The sequence below is a fragment of the Pelophylax lessonae genome (assembly GCF_965119305.1).
Source record: "Pelophylax lessonae genome assembly, chromosome: 2".
In the NCBI taxonomy this organism is placed as follows: domain Eukaryota; kingdom Metazoa; phylum Chordata; class Amphibia; order Anura; family Ranidae; genus Pelophylax; species Pelophylax lessonae.
Window position 1 is genome coordinate 485,735,154 of NC_138769.1, and position 23,611 is coordinate 485,758,764.

The following is a 23,611-nucleotide window of genomic DNA, read 5'->3' on the forward strand; positions in this document are numbered from 1 at the left end:
AAAAGGGACTCGGGAAGAGGATGATCGAGGCTGCCCTGTGCAAAACCAACTGCACAGAGGAGGTAAGTATAATATGTTTGTTATTTTAACCGCTTGCTGACCGCCCACCACAGATATACTGTGGCAGGCTGGCTCTGCGGCGCAAACCCCCATACATGTAGGCGCACGCCCACCCCAATTACGAAGCGGGGAAGCCAATTCACAATGCCGGTTCATAATGGCTCGCCGCTGAGAGAAAACGACGGTCTCTGGAATGAACACAGAGCGCCTATGATCCTCCTATTTAGGATCACAGGTGTCTGTGTTAATTCCATAAGTACCTCCCCCATACAGTTAGAAAACACTCCCCTAGGCTCACAATTAACCATTTTATCACCCCTGGGTTAACCCTTTCCCTACCAGTAGAAAAAAAAATGTAAAAAAATGCAATCTCTCCTGCACAAAACTAAAACAGCATTATTCACATTCAGCAGCGCTTAATCCAAATATTATATGTCCCAATAAAATAGTCCATAAAATATTATAAATAAATATCAAGAGTGTCCATAATTGAGTAAACGGTGATTATTTTGTTGTCAGATAGAGAAAAACTCTTACACTTGGACCAACTCCTCCCCCCTCTATACAGATAGAAGTGTGAGTGACATCACTGCGTCCTGTCCAACCCCTCCCCCCTCTATTTAGATAGAAGTGTGAGTGACATCACTGCGTCCTGTGTGAGCACATGTGGTATCCTGGTTTCAAGATTTTAGGACTTTCTGGATATCGTTGGGAAAAGGGCTTATGCAGCCAATGCATACATGCTTAAAGTGAAGTGATATCTGGTGAGTGTCTATTCCTATGGAGAGCACTGAAGGTGTGGTGATGGTTATTTAACGATTCGCCTAAGGAAGACTGGTGTGATTTGCCGTTTCTTCAGAGTTTTTCTCTATCTGACAACAAAATAATCACCGTTTACTCATATATGGACACTCTTGATATTTATTTATAATATTTTATGGACTATTTTATTGGGACATATAATATTTGGATTAAGTGCTGCTGAATGTGAATAATGCTGTTTTAGTTTTGTGAAGGAGAGATTGCATTTTTTACATTTTTTTTCTCATGCCATTTTGTTACAACGGCTGCTAGTGTACACTGAGGTGTTATACACATATTTTAATATATTTTATCAGATTTATTTAAGATCATCTTTTAGAATTTCTGAGACCACTAGCGCCCGGCGGGTGCTTGTAGATTTTATCTTCAGACACTTTTTGTTACATACTTTCCCTGCCTTATTACAGTAACAGTGCATATTTTTAGCACTGATTACTGCATGTCACTGGTCCCCCCAAAAGTGTAAAAAATGTCAGTTAGAGGTCCGATCTGTCCACCGCAATGTCGCAGTCCCGCTAAAAGTCGCAGGTCGCCACCATTACTAGTAAAAAAAAAAAAAAAAATTTAAATGACATAAATCTTTCCCCTAGTTTGTAGATACGATAACTTTTGTGCAAAATACACTTATTGGGATTTTTTTTTTACCAAAAATTTGTAACAGAATACAAATTGGCCCAAAAGGATGAAAAGATGTGATTTTTTTTTTTGGGGGGGGGGGGGGGGGATGTTATATAGCAGAAAGTGAAAAAAAATATTTTTTTCAGAATTGTCGCTGTTTTTTTGTTAAAATTTAGTTTTTTTGTTAAAAATAGAAATCGCAGAGGTGATCAAATACCACCAAAAGAAAGTTCCATTTGTGGGAAAAAAGGACATTAATTTTGTTAGGTTATGGTGTTGCGTGACCGCGCAATAGTCAGTTAAAGTAACGCAGTGCCGAATCGCAAAAAATGGCCTGGTCATTAAGGGAGCAAAACCTTCTGGTCCAGAAGTGGTTAAGAGAAAAAAAAAATCCCTTTAATGGCATCCCAGTCTTAGTCTGTAGGTTTCAATAATGAGTTAGCCCACCCTTTGCAGCTATAACAGCTTTAACTCTTCTGGAAAGGCTGTCCACAAGGTTCAGGAATTTGTCTATGGGAATGTTCTTCCAGAAGCACATTTGTGAGGTCAGGCACTGATGTTTGACGAAAATACAAAGCAAAGAAAAGGGCGCACCAGCCTAGCGCATTATCCTCAGCGAGTTTATTTAGATAAAAATTAAAATCATCTACTCACAAACTGATGTTTGACGAGAAGGCCTGGCTCACAGTCTCCATTCTAATTCATCCCAAAGGTGTTCAGGCTGAGGTCAGGACTCTGGGCAGGCAAGTCAAGTTCCTCCATCCCAAACTCACTCATTCATGTCTTTATGGACTGGAAGGGGTCATCCCCAAACTGTTCCCACAATATTGGGGGCATAAAATTGTCCAAAATGTTTTGGTATGCTAACGCCTTAAGAGGTTTCTCTTCACAAGGTCCATAAAGACATGGATGAGCGAGTTTGACGTGGAGGAACTTGACTGGCCTGGGTCCTGACCTCAAATCGACAGAACACCTTTGGGTTGAATTAGAGCGCAGACTGCGAGCCAGGCCTTCTTATTTTTTTATTTTACTTATTTTTTTTTAATTTTGTTTTACATTATTATTTGTTTAAATTATATTTTTACATTTTTTAGGGGTTTTGGTGAAACATCAGGGGTCTTAACAGACCCCTAATGTCCACTTTTGAGACTGAAAAAGACAGAAAAAGGGGTTAGAGGAAAGAAATTCTATAGTTCCCTTTCTTCAGCTGCACTGGACTGGACAATGAATGAATGGGAAGTGTTCAAGCGGCTTCCTGTCCATTTACAAACTGAAACATGGTAAAAACTGTTTATTATGCTTCAGTTATGAATGGACATATAAGTGATCAATACCAATCACTCACTGTGTTCATTCAGAAAAGGAAGGGCTGGTAAATTACATATTTACCATGGTGCATCCCTAAAACCCTGCACTCTGTACACAGCACACCCCTGAACTCTGCACTCTGTACACAGCACACCTATTCAACTGGGCCTTTGAGGTCAACCATACTGCTGATGCAGCCCGTGGTGAAATTGAGATTGACACCCCTGCTCTAGCCACCCCTTGAATGGAGGAATCAGTTATACAGTATATTCAGCTTGATTGCCTAATTAAAAAAATAAAATAAAGCCTATCCTTAATATGTGGCTTTAATTAAAATAATACCACCTAGTGATCCTGTCATGAAACCCCTTTCTGTTATGGGATGACGACTGTCTTAATTTTGCTTTTATCTAAAAAATGTTTTGCTAATATAATACTTGAATAGTAGTGTTTCTATTCCTACCTAAAAATAGAAATGACAGAAAATGTTTGCCAAGGAAAGTTTCACACTGCCATCTGAAAGTGAAATTCTTCTTTGAGATATACACCTGCTGCCAAAACTACATAGTACTCCTAAGCTATGCCAAATCAATAATATGTGAAAACATAATTTTCTTTCAATTTGGGCTGCCCCTCATCTCTATTGCTAAGATATAAACTGCTTACATCGATTGAGTGTGACACAAATGTATTCTGATGAATGCTAGGGAATGCAGTTCTCTATGAATCAATCTTGGCTTATTCTGAACTACACTGCTCAAAAAAATTAAAGGAACACTTTTTAATCAGAGTATAGCATCAAGTCAATTAAACTCCTGGGATATTGATCTGGTCAGTTAGGGTCCTTTCACATGGGGCGGTCCATATTTTCCTCCGCTCAGTCACTTTTTTTTTCTTTTTAAACGGACACGGATGACACTTTGAAGTGTCCGTTCTGTAAGTCCGTTTATCATCCCATCCATTTGCGGATGATAAACAGAGATAATGTATGTCAATGGGATTGCGGATTTCAGCGGATATTACCGCTGACATCTGTTATTGCGTCCGTTCCGTTTTTTAAACGGAAGAAAAATAGGGTTCTCTTCCGTTCAAAAAAACGGAACTGATCGGAAAGGACGCAAATCGGATGTCAGCGGATGGTCATCCGCTGACATCCGCAATCCCATTGACATGCATTATGTCCGTTTTTCATCCGCAAACCGATAAGATGAAAAAAAAATATTATATATATATTTAGATACTGTATATATTGTGATATTGGGGAATTCAGCTCAGTTGTAGTAGTAATTTAGGTGAGATCCTGCTAGTCTGAACTTTGTTTTATGGCTTGTCATCCCACTTTTAATAAAAACAAAAGTTCAACAGAAAATGTGCCCACACAGGGGTTTCCTCCATCAAAAGAAATAACACAAAAATAATGCCCCCTATTCAGCGGTGCTGCTGCTTAGGCCTTAACCTTGGCTACTCGCTGGTCCCTTAGACTGTCTCATCCAGCATTCCTGGCTCTGTCTGCCTTTTAGTTGCAGCAATGTGTCCTTCCGTACCTTTCATGTAACATGCATTGCTGTGCCTTCCATATAATGTGCATTGTTGTGCCTTCCATGTTGTGTGCATTGGTGTGCTCATTTTTTCAAGGGCTCCCTGCAATCTCAATCATTTTTGCCATGGATTCCTCCAATGTAAAAAAGTTGACAAATCCTTCGCTATAATGTGCATTTAAGACTCACTCCTGCACTTTGTACACTATATTGTACATTACATACTTCTGACCTAAATAATCATCTCATTTTTTAAAAACATTTTGGGCTGTGACTTGTAGAGTACATGTCTGTAAAACTCTAACTTATGGCACAGCAGCCTAAGCATATTTTATGGGTACAAGAAGGCTTTTTTTTATGTAACCACACCTCTTTTTTTTTTTTTGTTCTTTTTAAGCGTTTTTTTATTGAAGGCAAAATAAACATGATACAGCAATATGCAGTGAAAGTATTAGGTGCATGCCTAGATAAAACAAGGTACATTGAGATACAAGACTGCTGTATATAACATACAAACAACATTTAGCAAATGCAATACATATATGGGATCGACCCGGCGTCCCGTCTGGGATGTAATGAGGGTACGCTCAATCTGTAGGTGTGGCCAAGGCCACGCTGCGTGGAAGGACCCCAACTCAGAAGGGGTGTCAACCAAAACCAATGTATAGCTCTTAAGTGGGTTAATACATTTACAAGCAGTTTTTTTGTGGATGTTCGGGGACTGATGAGACGAAGTATCAGTAGATTGTCTCAGGCCTCGTCCAATCAGATCATCCACTGGTCCTGGTCCTGCTCAGCTCCCTCCATGTCGGCCTCAATCTCACCGTCATCTGGAGACTCGTTATAATCGTTCATCTCATCCATGTCCTGCATGTCTTCATCGTCCTCCGAATCCTCCTCACTGTCCTCGTCATCCTCATCGTCCTCTTCCTCCTCCTCATGGTAGGGCTCAGGGGCGGGCTTTCCTATGGGCACCAGGTTGTTGTTTTTCTCTGCGATGCTCTGAAGCCAGGCCTGGTGCTGTTGCTCCTGTTGCTGCAGCTCGTTCTCATCCACACACGGCCGGTCCAGATTGAACCACAGAGAGTCGGTGACTTGTGGGAGGAGCGATGGGAAGAGGGTGGACATGATCTGGAGCATTGAGTTGGCCTTTTTCGTAACCACACCTCTTTAAGCTCCTCTCACTGGTAACTTAAATTGGCCTCACCGGGGGGTGTGGCTCAGTAATGATGCAATAAGGGTGTGTTCCTCGGGAGCTCTGTGATCCACAGCAGTGCTCTGGCCTCATGCAGCCAGCTAACCTGACCCTGCCTTGAACCTCTGCACATGTCAGTCTCTGATAACCCTGCGAAGCCCTTGGAGACCGGACATTGCGACATACTTCCCCCGGCGACGCGCAGCTCAGTGTGTCTCCTCTCCAGCTGAGATGGCGCCGCCGCGTCCACTCAACATCGGCCATACCTCGCTGAAAAAGCTTTCTAAACTGGCACAGGGCCATTTAACGGATACCTCTGCTTCCCCTCGAGGCTCCCCACAGTCGACCTCCATAATGGACAAACCACTGGCAGACACAATGGATGATCATCCATCCCCTGGTCAATTGGAAAACCCTCAGCCTTCAGAATGGAGAGAACTGCTCTTACTAATACTGACAAAGGATATAAATGAGATGGCAGCATCGATTGTGAGTAATCTTTCTTTTGAAATTAATGCCATAAAACAGCAATTTACACAAATAGATAACAAAGTAGTGGCTGTGGGGGTGGCCTAATCTATATTGGAAACCAGAGTTAATGCTATAGAAAACGCACAGGTCCATATACAGAATCAACGAACCATTTTGCAACTCTAACAGAATGACAGTGAAAATCGCAGCCGGAGAAATAATATTAGGCTGCGGGGGGTCCCAGAAACAGTTCTGGGCCCCCGAATTAAAGACGGCAGCTTTGGGGATATTTAACAAATTGTTGGAGCGCCCTCCTACAGAGGAGATCGAAATAGACAGAGTACATGGAATACAGGCACCCGCAGCGTAGGAGAAGACCATCCACGTGATGTATTGGTCAGAATACATTTCTACTCCCTCAAGGAAGATATTATGCGACATGCATGGAATCAAGGTCCTATAGACTTTAAAGGAGCCCCAATACGGCTCCTAGCAGACCTCTCACGCTTCACTCTGTGGATGAGGGCCATATTAAAACCATTGCTAGCTGAAATTCGAAAGGCGGGCGCTACATATCATTAGGGTCACCCGTTTCATTTGGTGGTTTCACGAAATGGAAACTCATTTGCTTTGAGATGGCATAAACAGATACCCAAGCTATTCTCTTTCTTGGAGACCCCTCTAATATCAATTCCCAACTGGCTCAGCAATCCGTGGAGCCGGATCTCATGGGGATCCCCCATGTCACGGTTTAGACATCCCCGGAGAGAGGGTCCCGGTCCATTAGAAGAAGTGACTCTGGGGATGTTGCCTATGGGGGTGGGGGTGGGGGGGGGTGAGGGTAAGGAAGGGGGACATAATTGTCAATTCAGATTATTTAAAAATTAAGTATTGAATGTGTGTGCAGGGGGGTTGTAGCTCAAAAATGAGTAAGATGTTTTGTAGGCCGACACCCTATGGTCACATCTCCTTATTATCTTTTCTTTTTTTTCTCTTTTCTCATTTATTTTTTAAATATTTTTTTGCTTGCCGGTGAAAACCTTATATCTTACGGCATTTTGCTGATCACTTCTCCAACATTAGGAAGTGTCTGGTTGCGCTCAGTTACGGTATAACCAATTTTAGTAATACCAGTATTGGTGGGGTTTCTTTAAAACATTTTTTTTTTTGTTTGTTTTGGGCCTCCAGGGTAACCATGTCACCTAGCCCTGCACGAGCAGTCCCAGGATATAAAGTAACCACCCTTAATGTAAGAGGTTTAGCCACCCCAGAGAAACAGTCACATCTTCTATCAGATTTAAAACACAGTCATTCACATATGGCATTTTTACAGGAAACGTATTTTCAGAAAGATGCCATCCCCAGGCTATATAATAGGGATTTCCCCTGGGTGTATCATGCTCCCTCACCAATACCCAAATCAAAAGGTGTGAGTATTCTCTAAATTTTTGCCCTGGGTGTTTAAAGAGGAGCTGATAGACCCAGGTGGAAGATTTTTGTTGATTAAGGGAAGGGTCAGACAACGGTAACTTTATTAACCGGTTGCCGACCGCCGCACGACTATATACTGCGGCGGTCAGCCCCGGCCAGGCAGAGTGACGTAGCGGTACGTCACTAGCCTTCGCCGCTCTGGCGCGCGCGCGCGCGCACCCGCGGTCCCGCCGATGACTCGATTGGGTTCAGAACCGATCAGTCATCAGGTCCAGGCCAATCATTTTTGGTCTGGACCTGTTGATCGGTCCTGCCCAATCAGATCTCCCTCTAAGCCTGTGAAATGTAAACACAGGCTTAGAGGAGATGTGCCCTCCCCTCCCAACGGTCTTTTTGGATCCAGCGTGAGAGGAGAGCACATCTAATTGTAAGTACAGCACCAAGCACGTACATACACAGTTAGATAGGCACATTTCACCCCCGATCGCCCCCCCAATTAACCCCTACAGCACCTGACACAACACACACTATATACAGCATATAGCATATACCTATATACCTGTATAAGTGTGATTTGTGAACAGGTGTAGCCCTTGCGACCCCCCCTTTTCCACTCAAATTACCCCCCACCCCCCCCTAATAAAGATTTAACCCACTGATCCCCCCTGAACCCCCCCTGATCACCGCCGTTAACCCCTACACCCTCTGTCACATCAGCACTAATACAAACGCAATATACGGTGTTATTGTATTTTTGTATTAGTGTCATTGTGATCAGAATTAGCGCAGGCGACTAAGTTTCTGTCCCAAGAAGGTTTAGGGTCCCCGCCACCCGCCCAATAAAGATTTAAGCCCCTGACCCCCCCTGATCACCCCTACACCCCCTGCCATAACACACACCGTATACAGTATATAGCATTTTGCTATATACCCGTATAAGTGTGATTTGTGGTCAGGTCTAGCGCTTGCGACCCCCCTTTTTCCACTTGAATTACCCGCCACCCCCCCCTAATAAAGATTTAAGCCCCTGATCCCACCTGATCCCCCCCTGATCACCGCTAGTTAACCCCTACACCCTCTGTCACATCAGCACTAATACAAACGTAATATACTGTGTTTTTGTATTTTTGTATTAGTGTCATTGTGATCAGAATTAGCGCAGGCGACTAAGTTTGTGTCCCAAGCAGGTTTAGGGTCCCCCCCACCCGCCCAATAAAGATTTAATCCCCTGATCCCCTCCTGATCACCCCTACACCCCCTGCCACAACGCACACTGTATACAGTATATAGCATTTTCTATATACCCGTATAAGTGTGACTTGTGACCAGGTTTAGCGCTTGCCACCGTTCCTTTTATCCTTAGGATACCCGCCAGCCCCTTCCAATAAAGATTTAAACCCCTGATCCCCCCCTGATCACATCCCGTTAACCCCTACACCCTCTGTCACATTAGCACTAATACACACATAATATACTGTTTTTACTGTATTTTTGTATTGGTGTCATTGTGACTTGAGGTTGCTCTAGCTAGCTAGTTTCTTTCCCAAAGGAGGTTTAGGGTCCCCGCCACCCCCCCCCCAGATCCCCGGCGCATAGTTTAGAAGTAACCCCTTGATCACCACACACGCACGCACGCACCTACACTTCCATTTCTAGTATAGTGTTTGAACAGATCAATATCTGATCTGATCAGAGCTATACTAGCGCCCCCATAGTTTAGGGTTCCCAAAACGCGGTGTTTGCACGATCAGCACTGATTCCGGCCAGCACCTGCGTTTAACCCTTTCACCCAGGTAAGTGTAGTAATCAATAGATTACTGTCACTTACAAAAAACACAAGACACAAAACCGCTGTGTTAGCAGAGTCAGGCCTGATCCCTGCTAGCATTAGCAGTTTTTTTGGTAGCGCTTGAAATAGTCTTCGACAACCAGGTGCTTTTATTACCTGTGAGTCGCATCACTGTACGGGTAAATTTAGTTACCAAAATGTCTAAACGTTCGTACAGTGATGAAGCTATTTACAGTATAATGTCCATGTCAGGTGAGAGCGATGGGGAAGCCTCACCGGCAGAATCAGGGTCATTATACGAACCAGATGACAGCAGCGGCTCCCTGACAGACAGCTCCGACGACAGATGGGTCCCTGTTAGACCCAGGCGTACCCGACCCCATTCTGGTGTTGTTGAAATGCAGGAATCGCAGGGTGCTCGTATGGAGCAGAGTGTGGGTACTAGTGCCGCTCATCCTTCTGGCGACCTGGCAAGCGCCAGCGGCCTAGTACAACCTGGACCTAGTACAACCAGCACTGCAGTAAGACCTGGTGACGTGGCGAGTCCCCTAAGTGCAGTTGAAGCTGGTGCGGTGGCTAGCACAAGTAGTGGCCCGCAGCCACCGCGTATTCGAAGACAGGCCCGTAGAGCCCATAGTGCCCTCCCTGATGCGCTGGCATATCCCAATTGGCAACCCACTGATTCTACAGCGCCAGTACTTCCCCCATTCACCGCCCAACCTGGAATCCACGTGGAGACAGCTGGTTTTACGCCCCTGAACTTTTTTGAGCTGTTCTTCACGGAAGATCTTTTCAGATCTATTGTGGATCAATCAAATTTATATGCTCAACAATTTATCGCCGCCAACCCAAATTCGCACCTTGCCAGACGATTCGGCTGGAATCCTATAACGGTTTCCGAATTTAAGATCTTTCTGGGCCTTTCCCTCCACATGGGCATAACTAAACAAAGTGAATTGCGGCTATATTGGTCCACTAGCCCAGCTCACCATATGCGCATGTACTCTGCCTCCATGTCCAGGGGGAGATACGAGCAAATTCTGCGATTTATGCATTTCAGCGACAATGAAATCTGTCGTCCTCGGGGAGACCCTGCATACGATCGGCTCCACAAAATTCGGCCCCTCATAGACCACTTCAATCAGCGGTTTGCAGCCTTGTTTACCCCCGAACAAGTTGTCTGCATTGACGAGTCCCTGATTAAATTTACTGGCCGTCTTGCTATCAAACAGTACCTCCCCAGCAAGCGTGCCAGATACGGGGTCAAGTTGTATAAGCTCTGTGACAGGGCCACAGGCTATACAGTTAATTTCCGTGTCTATGAGGGAAAAGATAGCACTGTGGAGCCCCCGAACTGCCCAGACTACATAGGGAGCAGCGGTAAGATTGTTTGGGACTTGGTGTCACCCTTATCCGGAAAGGGGTACCATTTGTACGTGGACAATTTTTACACAAGCGTGCCACTATTTAGTCACCTGCTTGATTTACAAATTGGCGCATGTGGCACCGTGCGACCTAATCGCCGGGGCTTCCCCCAACGGCTTGTTAATTCCCGTCTTAGTCGGGGGGCGAGAGCCTGCTTGAAAACGGACAAATTACTTGCGGTGAAGTGGAAGGATACACGGGATGTTTATGTTCTGTCCTCCCTTCACGCAGACACGACAGTCCAAATCCCTACGGCAACTGGCGTTATGGAGAAACCCCTCTGTGTCCACGAATATAACCTTAACATGGGAGGGGTGGACCTTAACGACCAGCTTTTGGCGCCGTATTTAGTTGCCCGTAAAGCCAGACGCTGGTACAAAAAAGTGTCTGTTTACCTTTTCCAATTGGCTATGCTGAACGCCTTTGTCCTATACAAGGCGTCAGGACGAACTGGACCCTTCCGGGAATTCCAGGAAGCGGTCATCCTTGCCTACCTGTACCCAGGAGGCATGCCTGCCCAACTTCCCCTTCCAGATGCAGTGAGCCGGCTGCATGAGAGGCATTTTCCTTATGCCCTCCCGAGTACCCCTACCCAAATACGACCCCAAAGACGATGTCGTGTCTGTAGCAGGCGCGGATTTAGGCGTGACACCCGTTATTATTGTCCCAAATGTCCTGACCATCCTGGTCTCTGCATCGGGGAATGTTTTGAGCGCTACCATACACTAGTGGAGTATTAGTGTAGGGTACAGCACGACACAGTGTAGGGCACACAAACACAGGGTCTCGAAGGATGTTGGATGTCCATCGACATTTTGAGAGACCCAAGCTGGAAGAGAAGATCGCAGAAGATCGCACTCCCTCCCAAATCAAGAAATAAAGGAACAGTTAGAAAGTAAAATAAAAGGATCCAAAAACTGTTGTGGTGTCAGTAATTTTATATGTCCTTCTACTCCTTCCTACTATACTTTTTTCAATGTCCTTTGTTTGTTTTTTCATTCTTTTGTGACCTGTTTCTCTTGCAGGTAATTGTCGGCTACCACGCATTGATTTTATATATTCTGACACAAACAGCGTTTGCGCTCAGCATATATGGATACCTTTGCTGATAGCAGCTGTGGTGATTTTCTGATTTCAGCACTGCAGTTAAAATCTTATTTTGGTATACGTGGATAGCGCCGTGTATACCCATCATTAAATTCAGTGGGTGGTTGTTTGGGCGGTTAATGATGAGAATCCAAAAACTTTTGTTGTGTCAGTCATTTTATATGTCCTACTCTTCCTAATGTACTTTTTTTTAATGTACTTTGTTTGTTTTTTCATTCTTTTGTGACCTGTTTCTCTTGCAGGTCCCTCGTCGGCTACCACGCATTGATTTTATATATTCTGACACAAACAGTGTTTGCGCTCAGCATATATGGATACCTTTGCTGATAGCAGCTGTGGTGATTTTCTGATTTCAGCACTGCAGTTAAAATCCTATTTTGGTATACGTGGATAGTGTCGTGTATACCCATCATTAAATTCAGTGGGTGGTTGTTTGGGCGGTTAATGATGAGTAATACTACGCATTATTCCTGTGCTGATTTCTGATAGGTTCTCTTTTTTTCCGTTCAGCCCACAGGCTGCATGAAAAAAAAAAAAACCTATATGCCAAACAAGGACCAGCAATGTACTGGTACGTTGCTGGACTTTGAGTGGTTGTACCAGGATGATGCCTGCAGATTTAGGCATCATCTTGGTATCGTTTTTTACAGCCAGCGGTCGGCTAACATGTAAAAGCAATCCTAGCAGGTAATTGGCCGCTAGACTGCTTTTACATGCAGTGGGAGGGGTCTCCCCCCCCCCACCGCCGCCTTCCGAAGCCTTCCGTGGTTTTTCTCGGGCTCTCCTGTCCCACCGGTTAACCCGAGAGTGCAGCCGGTGGTTCAGTTATCTAACCATAGAGCTAATTGAAGATTAGAATGGCTCCAATCATCTCTATGGCCTAAGATGCCGGAGGCTACGAGCATTTCATGACTTCTTTTTCGCCAGAAATAAACAGGGCCATTGGGAAATTGGGAAAGTATTTTATCACACCAATTTTGGCGTGGTCAGATACATTAAGGTCAGAGGAGAGATCTAGAGTATAAAAGACCCCAATTTTTTTTAAAAAAGAGTACCTGTCACTACCGATTGCTATCATAGGGGATATCTAAATTCACTGTGATAACAATAAAAATGATTTAAAAAAAAAAAATTAAAGGAAAGGTGTCAAAATAACATAAAAAAGCAAAAAAAAAAAAAAAAAAAAAAAAAAAATTGAGCCCCCCCCCTTTCCCCCCGTGCTTGCACGCAATGGCACACGCAAGCGTTGGTCTAGTGTCATATGTAAACCGCAATTTCAGCATGCATGTGAGGTATCGCCGCGATCGCCAGATCGAGTGCAGTAATTTTTGCAGTAGACCTCCTCTGTAAGTCTAAAGTGGTAACCTGTAGAGACTTTTAAAGTTTTTAAAAATGTACGTACGTTGTTGCCGCTGCGCAGGCGTGCGCAATTTTTAAAGCATGTCATGTCAGGTGTCTATGAACTCGGCATAAGATCATCTTTTAAATTTTACCAAAAAAATTGGAATTATATAGTGTATTTGTGAAATAAATTAAAAAAAAATGTATTTTTTTCGCAAAAATTGCGTTTGGAAAATCTGTGCGCAAATACCGTGTGACAAAAAAATTTGCAACATCCCCCATTTTATTCTATAGGGCCTCTGCTTTAAAGAAATATATAATGTTTGGGGGTTCAAAGTAATTTTCTAGTAAAAAAAAAATATTTTTTCATGTAAACAAAAAGGCACAGAAAAGGCTTGGTTTTCAAGTGGTTAGAAGAGTGGGTGATGTGTGGATAAGATTGAGCATAAAATGCCGGGACAGTTCAAACACCCCCCAAATGACCCCTTTTTGAAAAGTAGACACCCAAAGCTATTTGCTGAGAGGCATGGTGAGTCCATGGAATATTTTATATTTTGCTACAAGTGTCGGGAAAATTATTATTTCTTTTTTTTTTGTTGTTTTTTTACAGAAAGTTGTCACTAAATGATATATTGCTCACACATGCCATGTGTATATGTGAAATGACACCCCAAAATACATTCTGCTGCTTCTCCTGAGTACAGGGATACCCCATGTGTGAGACTTTTTGGCAGCGTAGCTGTGTACGCGCCCCCGAAAACCAATCCACATCTTCAGGTTTTCTAATGGCGTAAATTGCTGATTTTACCCCTGACTACCTGTCACAGTTTCAGAGGCCCTGAAATTTCAAGATAGCACAAAACCCCCCCAAATGACCCCATTTTGCAAAGTAGACACTCCAAGCTATTGGCTGAGAAGCATGGTGAGTCCATGGAATAGTTTATATTTTGCCACAAGTTTCGGGAAAATAATTTTTTTTTTTTTTTTAACACAAAGTTGTCAGTAAATGATATAATGCTCACGCATGCCATGGGTATATGTGAAATGACACCCCAAAATACATTCTGCTGCTTCTCCTGAGTACAGGGATACCCCATGTGTGAGACTTTTTTGCAGTCTAGCCGAGTACAGGACCCCGAAAACCAACCTCCACTTTCAGGCTTTCCAAGGGCGTAAATTGTTGATTTCACTCCTGACTACCTATCACAGTTTCGGAGGCCCTAAAATTCCAAGATAGCACAAAACCCCCCCAAATGACCCAATTTTGCAAAGTAGACACTCCAATCTATTTGCTGAGAGGCATGGTGAGTATTTTGCAGCTCTCATTTTTTTTGGAAAATGAAGAAAAAACAGGAAAATGCATTTTTTTTCCTCTTTTTTCAATTTCCAAAACTTTGTGACAAAAAGTGAGATCTGCAAAACACTCAACATGCCTCTCTGCAAATAGCTCAGGGTGTCTACTTTCCAAAATGGGGTCATTTGGGGGGGTTTTGTGCTATCTTGGAATTTTAGGGCCTCCGAAACTGTGATAGGTAGTCAGGAGTGAAATCAACAATTTACGCCCTTGGAAAGCCTGAAAGTGGAGGTTGGTTTTCGGGGTCCTGTACTCGGCTAGACTGCAAAAAAGTCTCACACATGGGGTATCCCTGTACTCAGGAGAAGCAGCAGAATGTATTTTGGGGTGTCATTTCACATATACCCATGGCATGTGTGAGCAATATATCATTTACTGACAGCTTTGTGTAAAAAAAAAAAAAAAATATATATATATATATATTTCCCGGAACTTGTGGCAAAATATAAAATATTCCATGGACTCACCATGCCTCTCAGCAAACAGCTTGGGGTGTCTACTTTCCAAAATGGGGTCATTTGGGGGGGTTTTGTGCTATCTTGGAATTTTAGGGCCTCCGAAACTGTGATAGGTAGTCAGGAGTGAAATCAACAATTTACGCCTTTGGAAAGCCTGAAAGTGGAGGTTGGTTTTCGGGGTCCTGTACTCGGCTAGACTGCAAAAAAGTCTCACACATGGGGTATCCCTGTACTCAGGAGAAGCAGCAGAATGTATTTTGGGGTGTCATTTCACATATACCCATGGCATGTGTGAGCAATATATCATTTACTGACAGCTTTGTGTAAAAAAAAAAAAAATATATATATATATATATATTTCCCGGAACTTGTGGCAAAATATAAAATATTCCATGGACTCACCATGCCTCTCAGCAAACAGCTTGGGGTGTCTACTTTCCAAAATGGGGTCATTTGGGGGGGTTTTGTGCTATCTTGGAATTTTAGGGCCTCCGAAACTGTGATAGGTAGTCAGGAGTGAAATCAACAATTTACGCCTTTGGAAAGCCTGAAAGTGGAGGTTGGTTTTCGGGGTCCTGTACTCGGCTAGACTGCAAAAAAGTCTCACACATGGGGTATCCCTGTACTCAGGAGAAGCAGCAGAATGTATTTTGGGGTGTCATTTCACATATACCCATGGCATGTGTGAGCAATATATCATTTACTGACAGCTTTGTGTAAAAAAAAAAAAAAAATATATATATATATATATTTCCCGGAACTTGTGGCAAAATATAAAATATTCCATGGACTCACCATGCCTCTCAGCAAATAGCTTGGGGTGTCTACTTTTCAAAATGGGGTCATTTGGGGGGGTTTTGTGCTATCTTGGAATTTTAGGGCCTCCGAAACTGCGACAGGTAGTGCAGAGGTGACATGAACAATTTACGCCATTAGAAAACCTGAGAGTGTTGATTGGTTTTCGCGGTCCTGTACACAGCTAGGCTCCCAAAAAGTCTCACACATGGGGCATCCCCATACTCAGGAGAAGCGGCAGAATGTATTTTGGGGTGTCATTCCACATATACCCATGTCATGTGTGAGAAATTTATCTTTTAGTGACAACGTTGTGTAAAAAAAAAAAATTAAAAAAAAAAATTGTAATTTTCCCGAAACTTGTGGCAAAATATAAAATATTCCATGGACTCACCATGCCTCTCAGCAAACAGCTTGGGGTGTCTACTTTCCAAAATGGGGTCATTTGGGGGGGTTTTGTGGCATCTTGACATTTCAGGGCCTCCTAAACCGTTATAGGTAGTGAGAAAATGCAATGAAAAATGTACGCCCTTTGAAATTCTGATGGTGGTGATTTGTTTTCCGGCTCCCGTACACAGCTACGCTCCCAAAAAGTCTCACATATGTGGTATCCCTGTACTCAGGAGAAGCAGCAGAATATATTTTGGGGTGTAATTACACATATACCCATGGCATGTGTGAGCAATATATCATTTCAATGACAACTTTGTGTAAAAAAAAAAAAAAAAATTTTTTTAGTCATTTTTCAAACACCTGTGACAAAAAAATAAAATATTCAATGAGCTCAACATGCCTCTCAGAACATTCCTTAGGATGTCTACTTTCCAAAAAGTGGTAGTTTGGGGGGGTTTTGTACTGCCCCGCCATTTTAGCACTTCATGAAATGAGATAGGCAGTCAGAAATTAAAGCTTCGTAAATTTCAGTATTTACACCATAGTTTGTAGACGCTATAACTTTTGCGCAAACCAATAAAAATACGCTCATTGATTTTTTTTTTGTCAAAGACATGTAGCTAAATATATTTTGGCCAAAAAAAATGACATAAATTGAGTATATTGGATATTTTTTAAAAGACAAAGTTGAAAATGTCATTTTTTTGCAAAATTTTCGCTCTTTTTTTATTAATATCGCAAAAAATAAAAAGCGCAGAGGTGATCAAATGCCACCAAAAGAAAGCTCTGTTTGTGGGAAAAAAAGGACGTAAATTTCGTTTAGGTACAGCATTGCATGACCGAGCAATTATCAGTTAAAGTCACGAAGTGCCAAGTTGAAAAAAGGGGTCTGGTCCTTTAGCAGCCAAATCCTCCGGGGCTTAAGTGGTTAAATGTTTATCTGCCTAACTCAGATAATATATCTTTCTTACAACAATTGATTCCGGTAGTTTTGGGGTTTTAAGAAGGGCACCTCGTGATGGGTGGAGACTTTAATTTTATACCTGAACCCCTCCTGGATTCTTCCAGGGGAAGTTCATGTATTTCCCATACCCGGTTACGCCGACTGCAGCGGGAACTGTCTCTCCTTGACCTGACTGACCCTTGGACACTGATGCACCCAGTTGAGCGGGATTATACCTACTACTCTCCGATCCACAATGTCTACACTCGAATAGATCGCATTTTACTCCCTCAAAGTGATCTCCCCTTGGTTATCTCCTCGCATATCGATTCATTTTCTATATCAGACCACGCTCCTGTCCACGTAGTTATTGCATGGGAATCTGGACATGTAAAACCATGTACTTGGAGGCTCAATGAGTCATTACTCCAGTTCCCGGAAGTCAGGGTGGAGATAGAGTCTGCGATTTCTATTTTAAAGATAATATGGATGACTCACTATCCCCATCTGTAATCTGGGAGGCACATAAATGCGTAATTCGTGGGGTCCTTATGCGAATAGGTGCTCAACGTAAAAGGGAACAGGAAAGTAGATTGACAGCCCTCTTCTCACGGATAGAATCTCTTAGTAAACAACACAAGCAATCCCTAGCTGCGGAAAAACTTGTCCCCTTAACTCAAGCCAGAGAAGAATTAAATCACCTCCTGTTTCAGAAGACGATTAGAGCTATGGCATGGGCTAGGAGACACTACTATGAATTTTCAAATAAACCAGGTGCGATGCTTGCACAGGCTTTAAGGGGCCCGAGAAAGAGAACACATATATCTCATATACAAACGCCTGGTGGACGAGAGGTTCATACCTCGTCTGCTATTGTGGACGAGTTCTATTAATTTTATCATTCTCTTTATAACATAACAACCCCTGAGAGAATAACTTCCCCTAGCGAAGGAAGGGAATTATCAGAGATCTACCTCCAAGAATCAGGAATGCCCACCCTTACAGCGGAGCAGGCATCTACCTTGGAAGGGGCAATTACTATTGAGGAATAGGGATGATCGAACGGTTCGGGTCGACCATCGGATCGACCCGAACATTGGCTGTTCGAGGTTCGGCCGAATTTAGAACTTTTTGCCCGAAAAGTTCGGAATTCAGCAACCAGAACTGACCAAAATGCAATGGGACAGGAAATTGGCTTTAAAAGCCCATGATTGGACCAGAACCATTAGCAAAAGCCAATTGAGGGGGCAGGAGAATGCTAGGAATATGATTGTAATGACTAGGGGGTCCATAGACCAATCATTAGTGAATACGCCCCCCAGTATATAAGATAGCCCCCGCCAAATTCCTAGCATTGTTATACAGGGACATGGAAGAGAGTGGAAGCAGTTCGTGGACTTCTGCTACAAAGTGTCATTTAGCATTTATTAGTGTGAGGAAAGGGATATCTAGTGTAGTTAGGGTGCTCTTTTACACTTTAGTTAGCTTTAATAATTTAGTTTCTGTAGGGAAAGTGTTAAGTGCCAGGGTGACCGTAGTGTAGTGTAGGGTGAACTGACAGTGACTGCTATGGCAGGGTGACCAAACCCTTCCATATCAGGGTGACCGCTATAGAGAAAAGCTAGTTTCTCTGAAGTCACTTTCGCTGCAGTAATATGGCTTCGCCCCCGTCAGCTTGATTTTTGGCTGCAGGCGTCTATAGGGATTTTTTGAGCACATGTTTGGAGTCAGGCATGACATCTGAACATGTGTATAAGGGGTATATATACATACCCATGTATGTATATATACACCTGCACATATATAGGTGTGAAAGGAGCAGAAAACACTACTTGCGCTAATGAAATAATTAACACCAATATAGTTACGCTCCTATCACACCTATATATGTCTAAGTTTAAAATACATATATGTATGTGTGTATATATACCACTATACACAAGTTCAGATGTTTTGCCTGCCTCCAAAGAACCCAAAAAAATGCCAAAAAAACGCTAGCGCCAAAAAAAAAACGCCCAGGTGTGTTGTTGCAGGCATTTTTTGGGGGTTTTTGGAGGGAGGCAAAACATCTGAACTTGTGTATAGTGGTATATATACACACATACTTATATGTATATATACACCTAGACATATATAGGTGTGATAGTAGCAGAAATATATGCTTGCGCTAATGAAATAATTAACACCAATATAGTTACGCTCCTATCACACCTATATATGTCTAAGTGTAAAATACATATAAGTATGTGTGTATATATACCACTATACACAAGTTCAGATGTTTTGCCTGCCTCCAAAAACCCCCAAAAAATGCTTGCAACAACACACCTGGGCGATTTTTTTTTGGCGCTAGCGTTTTTTGGCATTTCTTTGGGTTCTTTGGAGGCAGGCAAAACATCTGAACTTGTGTATAGTGGTATATATACACATATACTTATATGTATTTTACACTTAGACATATATAGGTGTTATAGGAGCGGAGCCATATTTGTGTAAATGATTTCATTAGCGCAAGCATTTATTTCTGCTACTATCACACTATCAAGGTGTGAAAAGAGAAGCCCCTAACCTGTTCTATAAGTGACAAAATACAAACAATCTTTTTTTTTTTATGGTTCTGGACATGCTACAGAGCTGAAACTTCACAGGTACACTTTTTAGACCCCCCAGATACTAAATCCAAAGAAATTTTTTTTTTTTTTAATTTTTTTTTTTATTTTTTCAATAATTGGCTCTCTATCAAAAATGACAATTTTTAAGAACTTTTCTTGTGTGATTAATAGTCCCTGGGGTATGACCCAGAACCCTAGGCACTTTTTAGGGGCATTTATTGGGTTTTAGGGCTCCAAAATGGTGTTTTTTGATTACCGAAGTTCGGGTCCCATTGAGTTCAATGGGGTTCTGAAATCCGGGCCGAACTTTTGGGAGGTTCGGGTGTTCTGGTCGAACCGAACTTTTCAAAAGTTCGATCATCCCTATTGAGGAATTATCATCTGCCCTCTCACAATCTAAACCCCATAAGGCCCCTGGACCAGATGGGCTTTCTTTGCCATATTACCAGCAATTTCTGGCATATTTAGGTAAACCCCTCCTGGAGTATTTTAATAATGTAGGAGAGGGTGCCATGTTTCCTATTGACTCTTTGAGGGCTTATATAGCCCTTATTCATAAAGAGGGGAAAGACCCTCAGCTCTGCGGAAACTATAGGCCTATTTCCCTTTTAAATTGCAATACCAAATTGTTTGCAAAGATCCTTGCGAATCATCTAGTGACACACATCCCCCGCCTGGTGCATTTCGACCAGGTGGGGTTTGTGCCGCATCGCGAGGCAAGAGATAACACTATAAGGGCTATTGATCTAGTACACGAAGCACGGGTTTCACATACTCCTATGGTATTATTATCTACGGACGCAGAGAAGGCTTTTGACAGGATGGCTTGGAGCTTTATTCGAGCCACCTGCCGGGGACCATGGATGCAGCAAGGCATCCAGGCCCTATACTCTAGACCATCGCCAGTGGTACGAGTAAACTAATGGTGCTCGGATTACTTTCCAATCTCGAATGGCACCCGGCAGGGATGCCCACTATCACCTCTTATATTTATTTTAACGTTGGAACCCTTTTTGTGCTCAATACGTCGATCTAGCGACATTTCAGGCATTCGGGTTGCTGGCCATCAGCACAAGGTGGCCGCTTTTGCGGACGACCTTGTGTTTTTCGTCACCAACCCAATAATAACACTTCCAAACATCTTAGCTGCTATTAACAAATATGGCATCCTCTCTAATTACAAGATTAATCTCACGAAATCGGCAGTACTCAATGTATCGACATCATTTCAGGAAGAACATGCTTTACGAGTCTCATTCCCATTTCATTGGGCTGAGGGATCGTTAGCTTACCTGGGGATCCAGATTACAGCTGATCCAGCTGATTTATTTAGGAAGAATCATATCCTATGTTGGGGATTGTGAAGAGAGACCTTCATATATGGCAATCATTAACCCTGACATGGTTTGGACGCTGTAGCGCGCTTAAGATGAACATCTTGCCCAGATTACTGTATTTATTACAGGCATTACCGATTGCTGTCCCTATGTCTTTTTTTCAACAGATCCAAAAAATGTTTTGCGCTTTTATATGGGCCTCCAGATCTCCTAGGATCATGCTTCAAGTCCTGTCCCTTCCAAAATCAAAGGGGGGAGTAGGCCTTCCAGACATGCTCCGATATTACTGCACCTTGCCCGTGTCTTGGACTGGCATTGTAATTTAGCCTCTAAGCGATGGGTGGGTCTGGAGATAGGTGCAGCTGGCCAGTTGACCCCCCCCGGCCCCTTGGTCCTTTTTTTCGCCGATGGACCCTATCTTATCACACCCTACGATAGGTGCCACTCTACGAGAATCTCGGAGAGTCCAACAACATCCAAAGATAGCTCCTGCGCCTTCCCCTCTTATCTCTATATTTGGCAACCCGGATTTCCCCCCGGGATGTACAAGTGCTAAGATACGTGGACTACCTCAAATTGGGAAGATACGATTTACTTGAAGTATGGCAGCAGGGCCCTGTGCCCACCCATGGGGAGATCGCCGCATGACCCGGATTAGATCTGACCACTTGAGTATTGTTGGACAAAGGGGCTATATACCAAGGGCTTTAACTCCTTTTGAATCTTTATGTAGAGCAGGGGATCCCCTCAAACATACTCTATCACTATTCTATTCAATCTTGGTGGAGGAACGGGAGGAACAACAGTTGTCGTTTCTATCTCTATGGGAGCGGGAACTTGCAGTTACTTTGACAAAAACACAAAAGAATAAGATCCTAATACTGGTGCATAAATCTTCTATGGACTGCGAATATCAGGAGGTGGGATATAAAATATTAACAAGGTGGTACAGAGTCCCCGTGCTGATGCATAGGATGGGAGCAGATTGCTCAGACAGGTGTTGGCGTTGCGGGTCGGAGGCCGGTTCAGTCCTCCACATTTTTTGGACTTGCCCCCTACTGCCACCCTTTTGGATTAAAGTTGCGGCAGTCATTAAGCAACTGACTGCAGTCGAGGTGGGAGACGATCCAGCGTATTGTCTCCTTAACCTCACGAGAAGTTCAATCCGCAGATGTAAGATGTCCTTGACACTCCGACTTCTCAATGCTGCAAAGGCATGTATTCCAGCCATGTGGAGACAAACTCAACCTCCGGGAAGTAGAATATGGTACTCAAAAGTTAATGAGATTTATAAGATGGAGGAGTTAACTGCCACTTTAAAGAACTGGGAGGACCAGACTAGAGATCGATGGAGGCCCTGGGTGAATTTCTCTGGTACAGAGGCTTATCAATTGGAAGTAATTTAATGTGGCACTAGATTTTTGTATTGGGCTACACTGGAGGCCCTATTTTGAACTGTTTTTTTTTTTTTCTTAGGGGTTAGACTATAATAGGCATTCTTCCAAGGCACAGAGATAGGCAAGATCTCTTTCTAACTCGGATGACGATGATAGGAGACTTATTATGGGAAAATTCTCTCTCCCTTTTTTTTCTCTCTCTTCAATGATTTCTCACACCGCAATTAAATAATTTTTTTTTTCACTTAGGGGGTTTGTATTCTTATCACATTGTATTAAGTTTGAATTTGCATTTTTAATATTTTTTTTTGACACGAGGAGGAAACCACAATGTGTATCATACGGTTTGAACACCCTTTTTTTTTTTTTTTTCCCCTATCACGATGTTTAATATTCATATTTTTCCACTGATCATGATGTGGGTTTTTATCTACATTTCTCCCTGACAAGCACAACTGTAGCACAACATTTAAAATATTGTAGGCAAACACTTATGGTGTAATTTTTTTTTTTCCTCTTGATTTGTTTGTCTCCTTTTTCATGATCATTTCTGTATAAAGGGTAACTGTTCCATGGAAAATGTATATTTTGTTTTTTGTCATATTTTGATTGAAAAATAAATAAAAATGATTAAATTTAAAAAAAAAAATTGGCCTCAACCACAGCGCTCCACAGGTCTTTTTCAATCCTAGCAACACCCCTGGCACAATGAAAATCATGCCCACTCACTACAGCACACTAAGCACACCACATTTTTTTTTTTTGAGCAATGGGGCCCAGATTATAATCTTGCTCATAGGCCCATTGATTTCATTAAATGCCCCTGGGTGTCAGGTCTTTGCTTATGAGTGTGCACACTTGCACACACATGCTCACACAGCCTGCAGGTCTACAGTAATACCTGGACACTGATCTGGGAGTACAAAAGGTGGAGAAAAGCAAATAGCCAGATTTCTCTATTGCATACAGTCACTTTGGAGCCCCTCGTTCTGATTTCATGAGAGCCCTGTGTCGATTTTGCCTACTTTTACACAGTGGCAGGGCCTCGCACTGTCACAAAACATATAAATATATATACATGCATACTCATACATGCTCACCTAACATTTTTTTAACATTTATTTTCAAAAAGAATTATGTCAGTATACTTTATAACCCTTTTATTTAAAGTGATCATAAGGTATGATCACTTTAAATAAAAGTTCAAAGTCAACCCT

At 42.7% G+C, this 23,611-nt stretch overlaps 2 protein-coding genes across 3 annotated transcripts in view; both read right to left on the reverse strand.

The window, feature by feature from the left end:
* NALCN (sodium leak channel, non-selective) overlaps positions 1-23,611 on the reverse strand; it is an 897,007-nt gene that overhangs the window by 535,622 nt on the left and 337,774 nt on the right. The gene's annotated exons all lie outside the window — the stretch shown is intronic.
* Positions 5,068-5,486, reverse strand: LOC309546150 (anaphase-promoting complex subunit 15-like; the record flags this gene model as incomplete). The annotated part of the gene is made up of 1 exon (XM_082245689.1): positions 5,068-5,486. One exon carries the CDS (start codon positions 5,484-5,486, stop codon positions 5,112-5,114), a length of 375 nt encoding a protein of 124 aa, XP_082101815.1. The 3' UTR covers positions 5,068-5,111.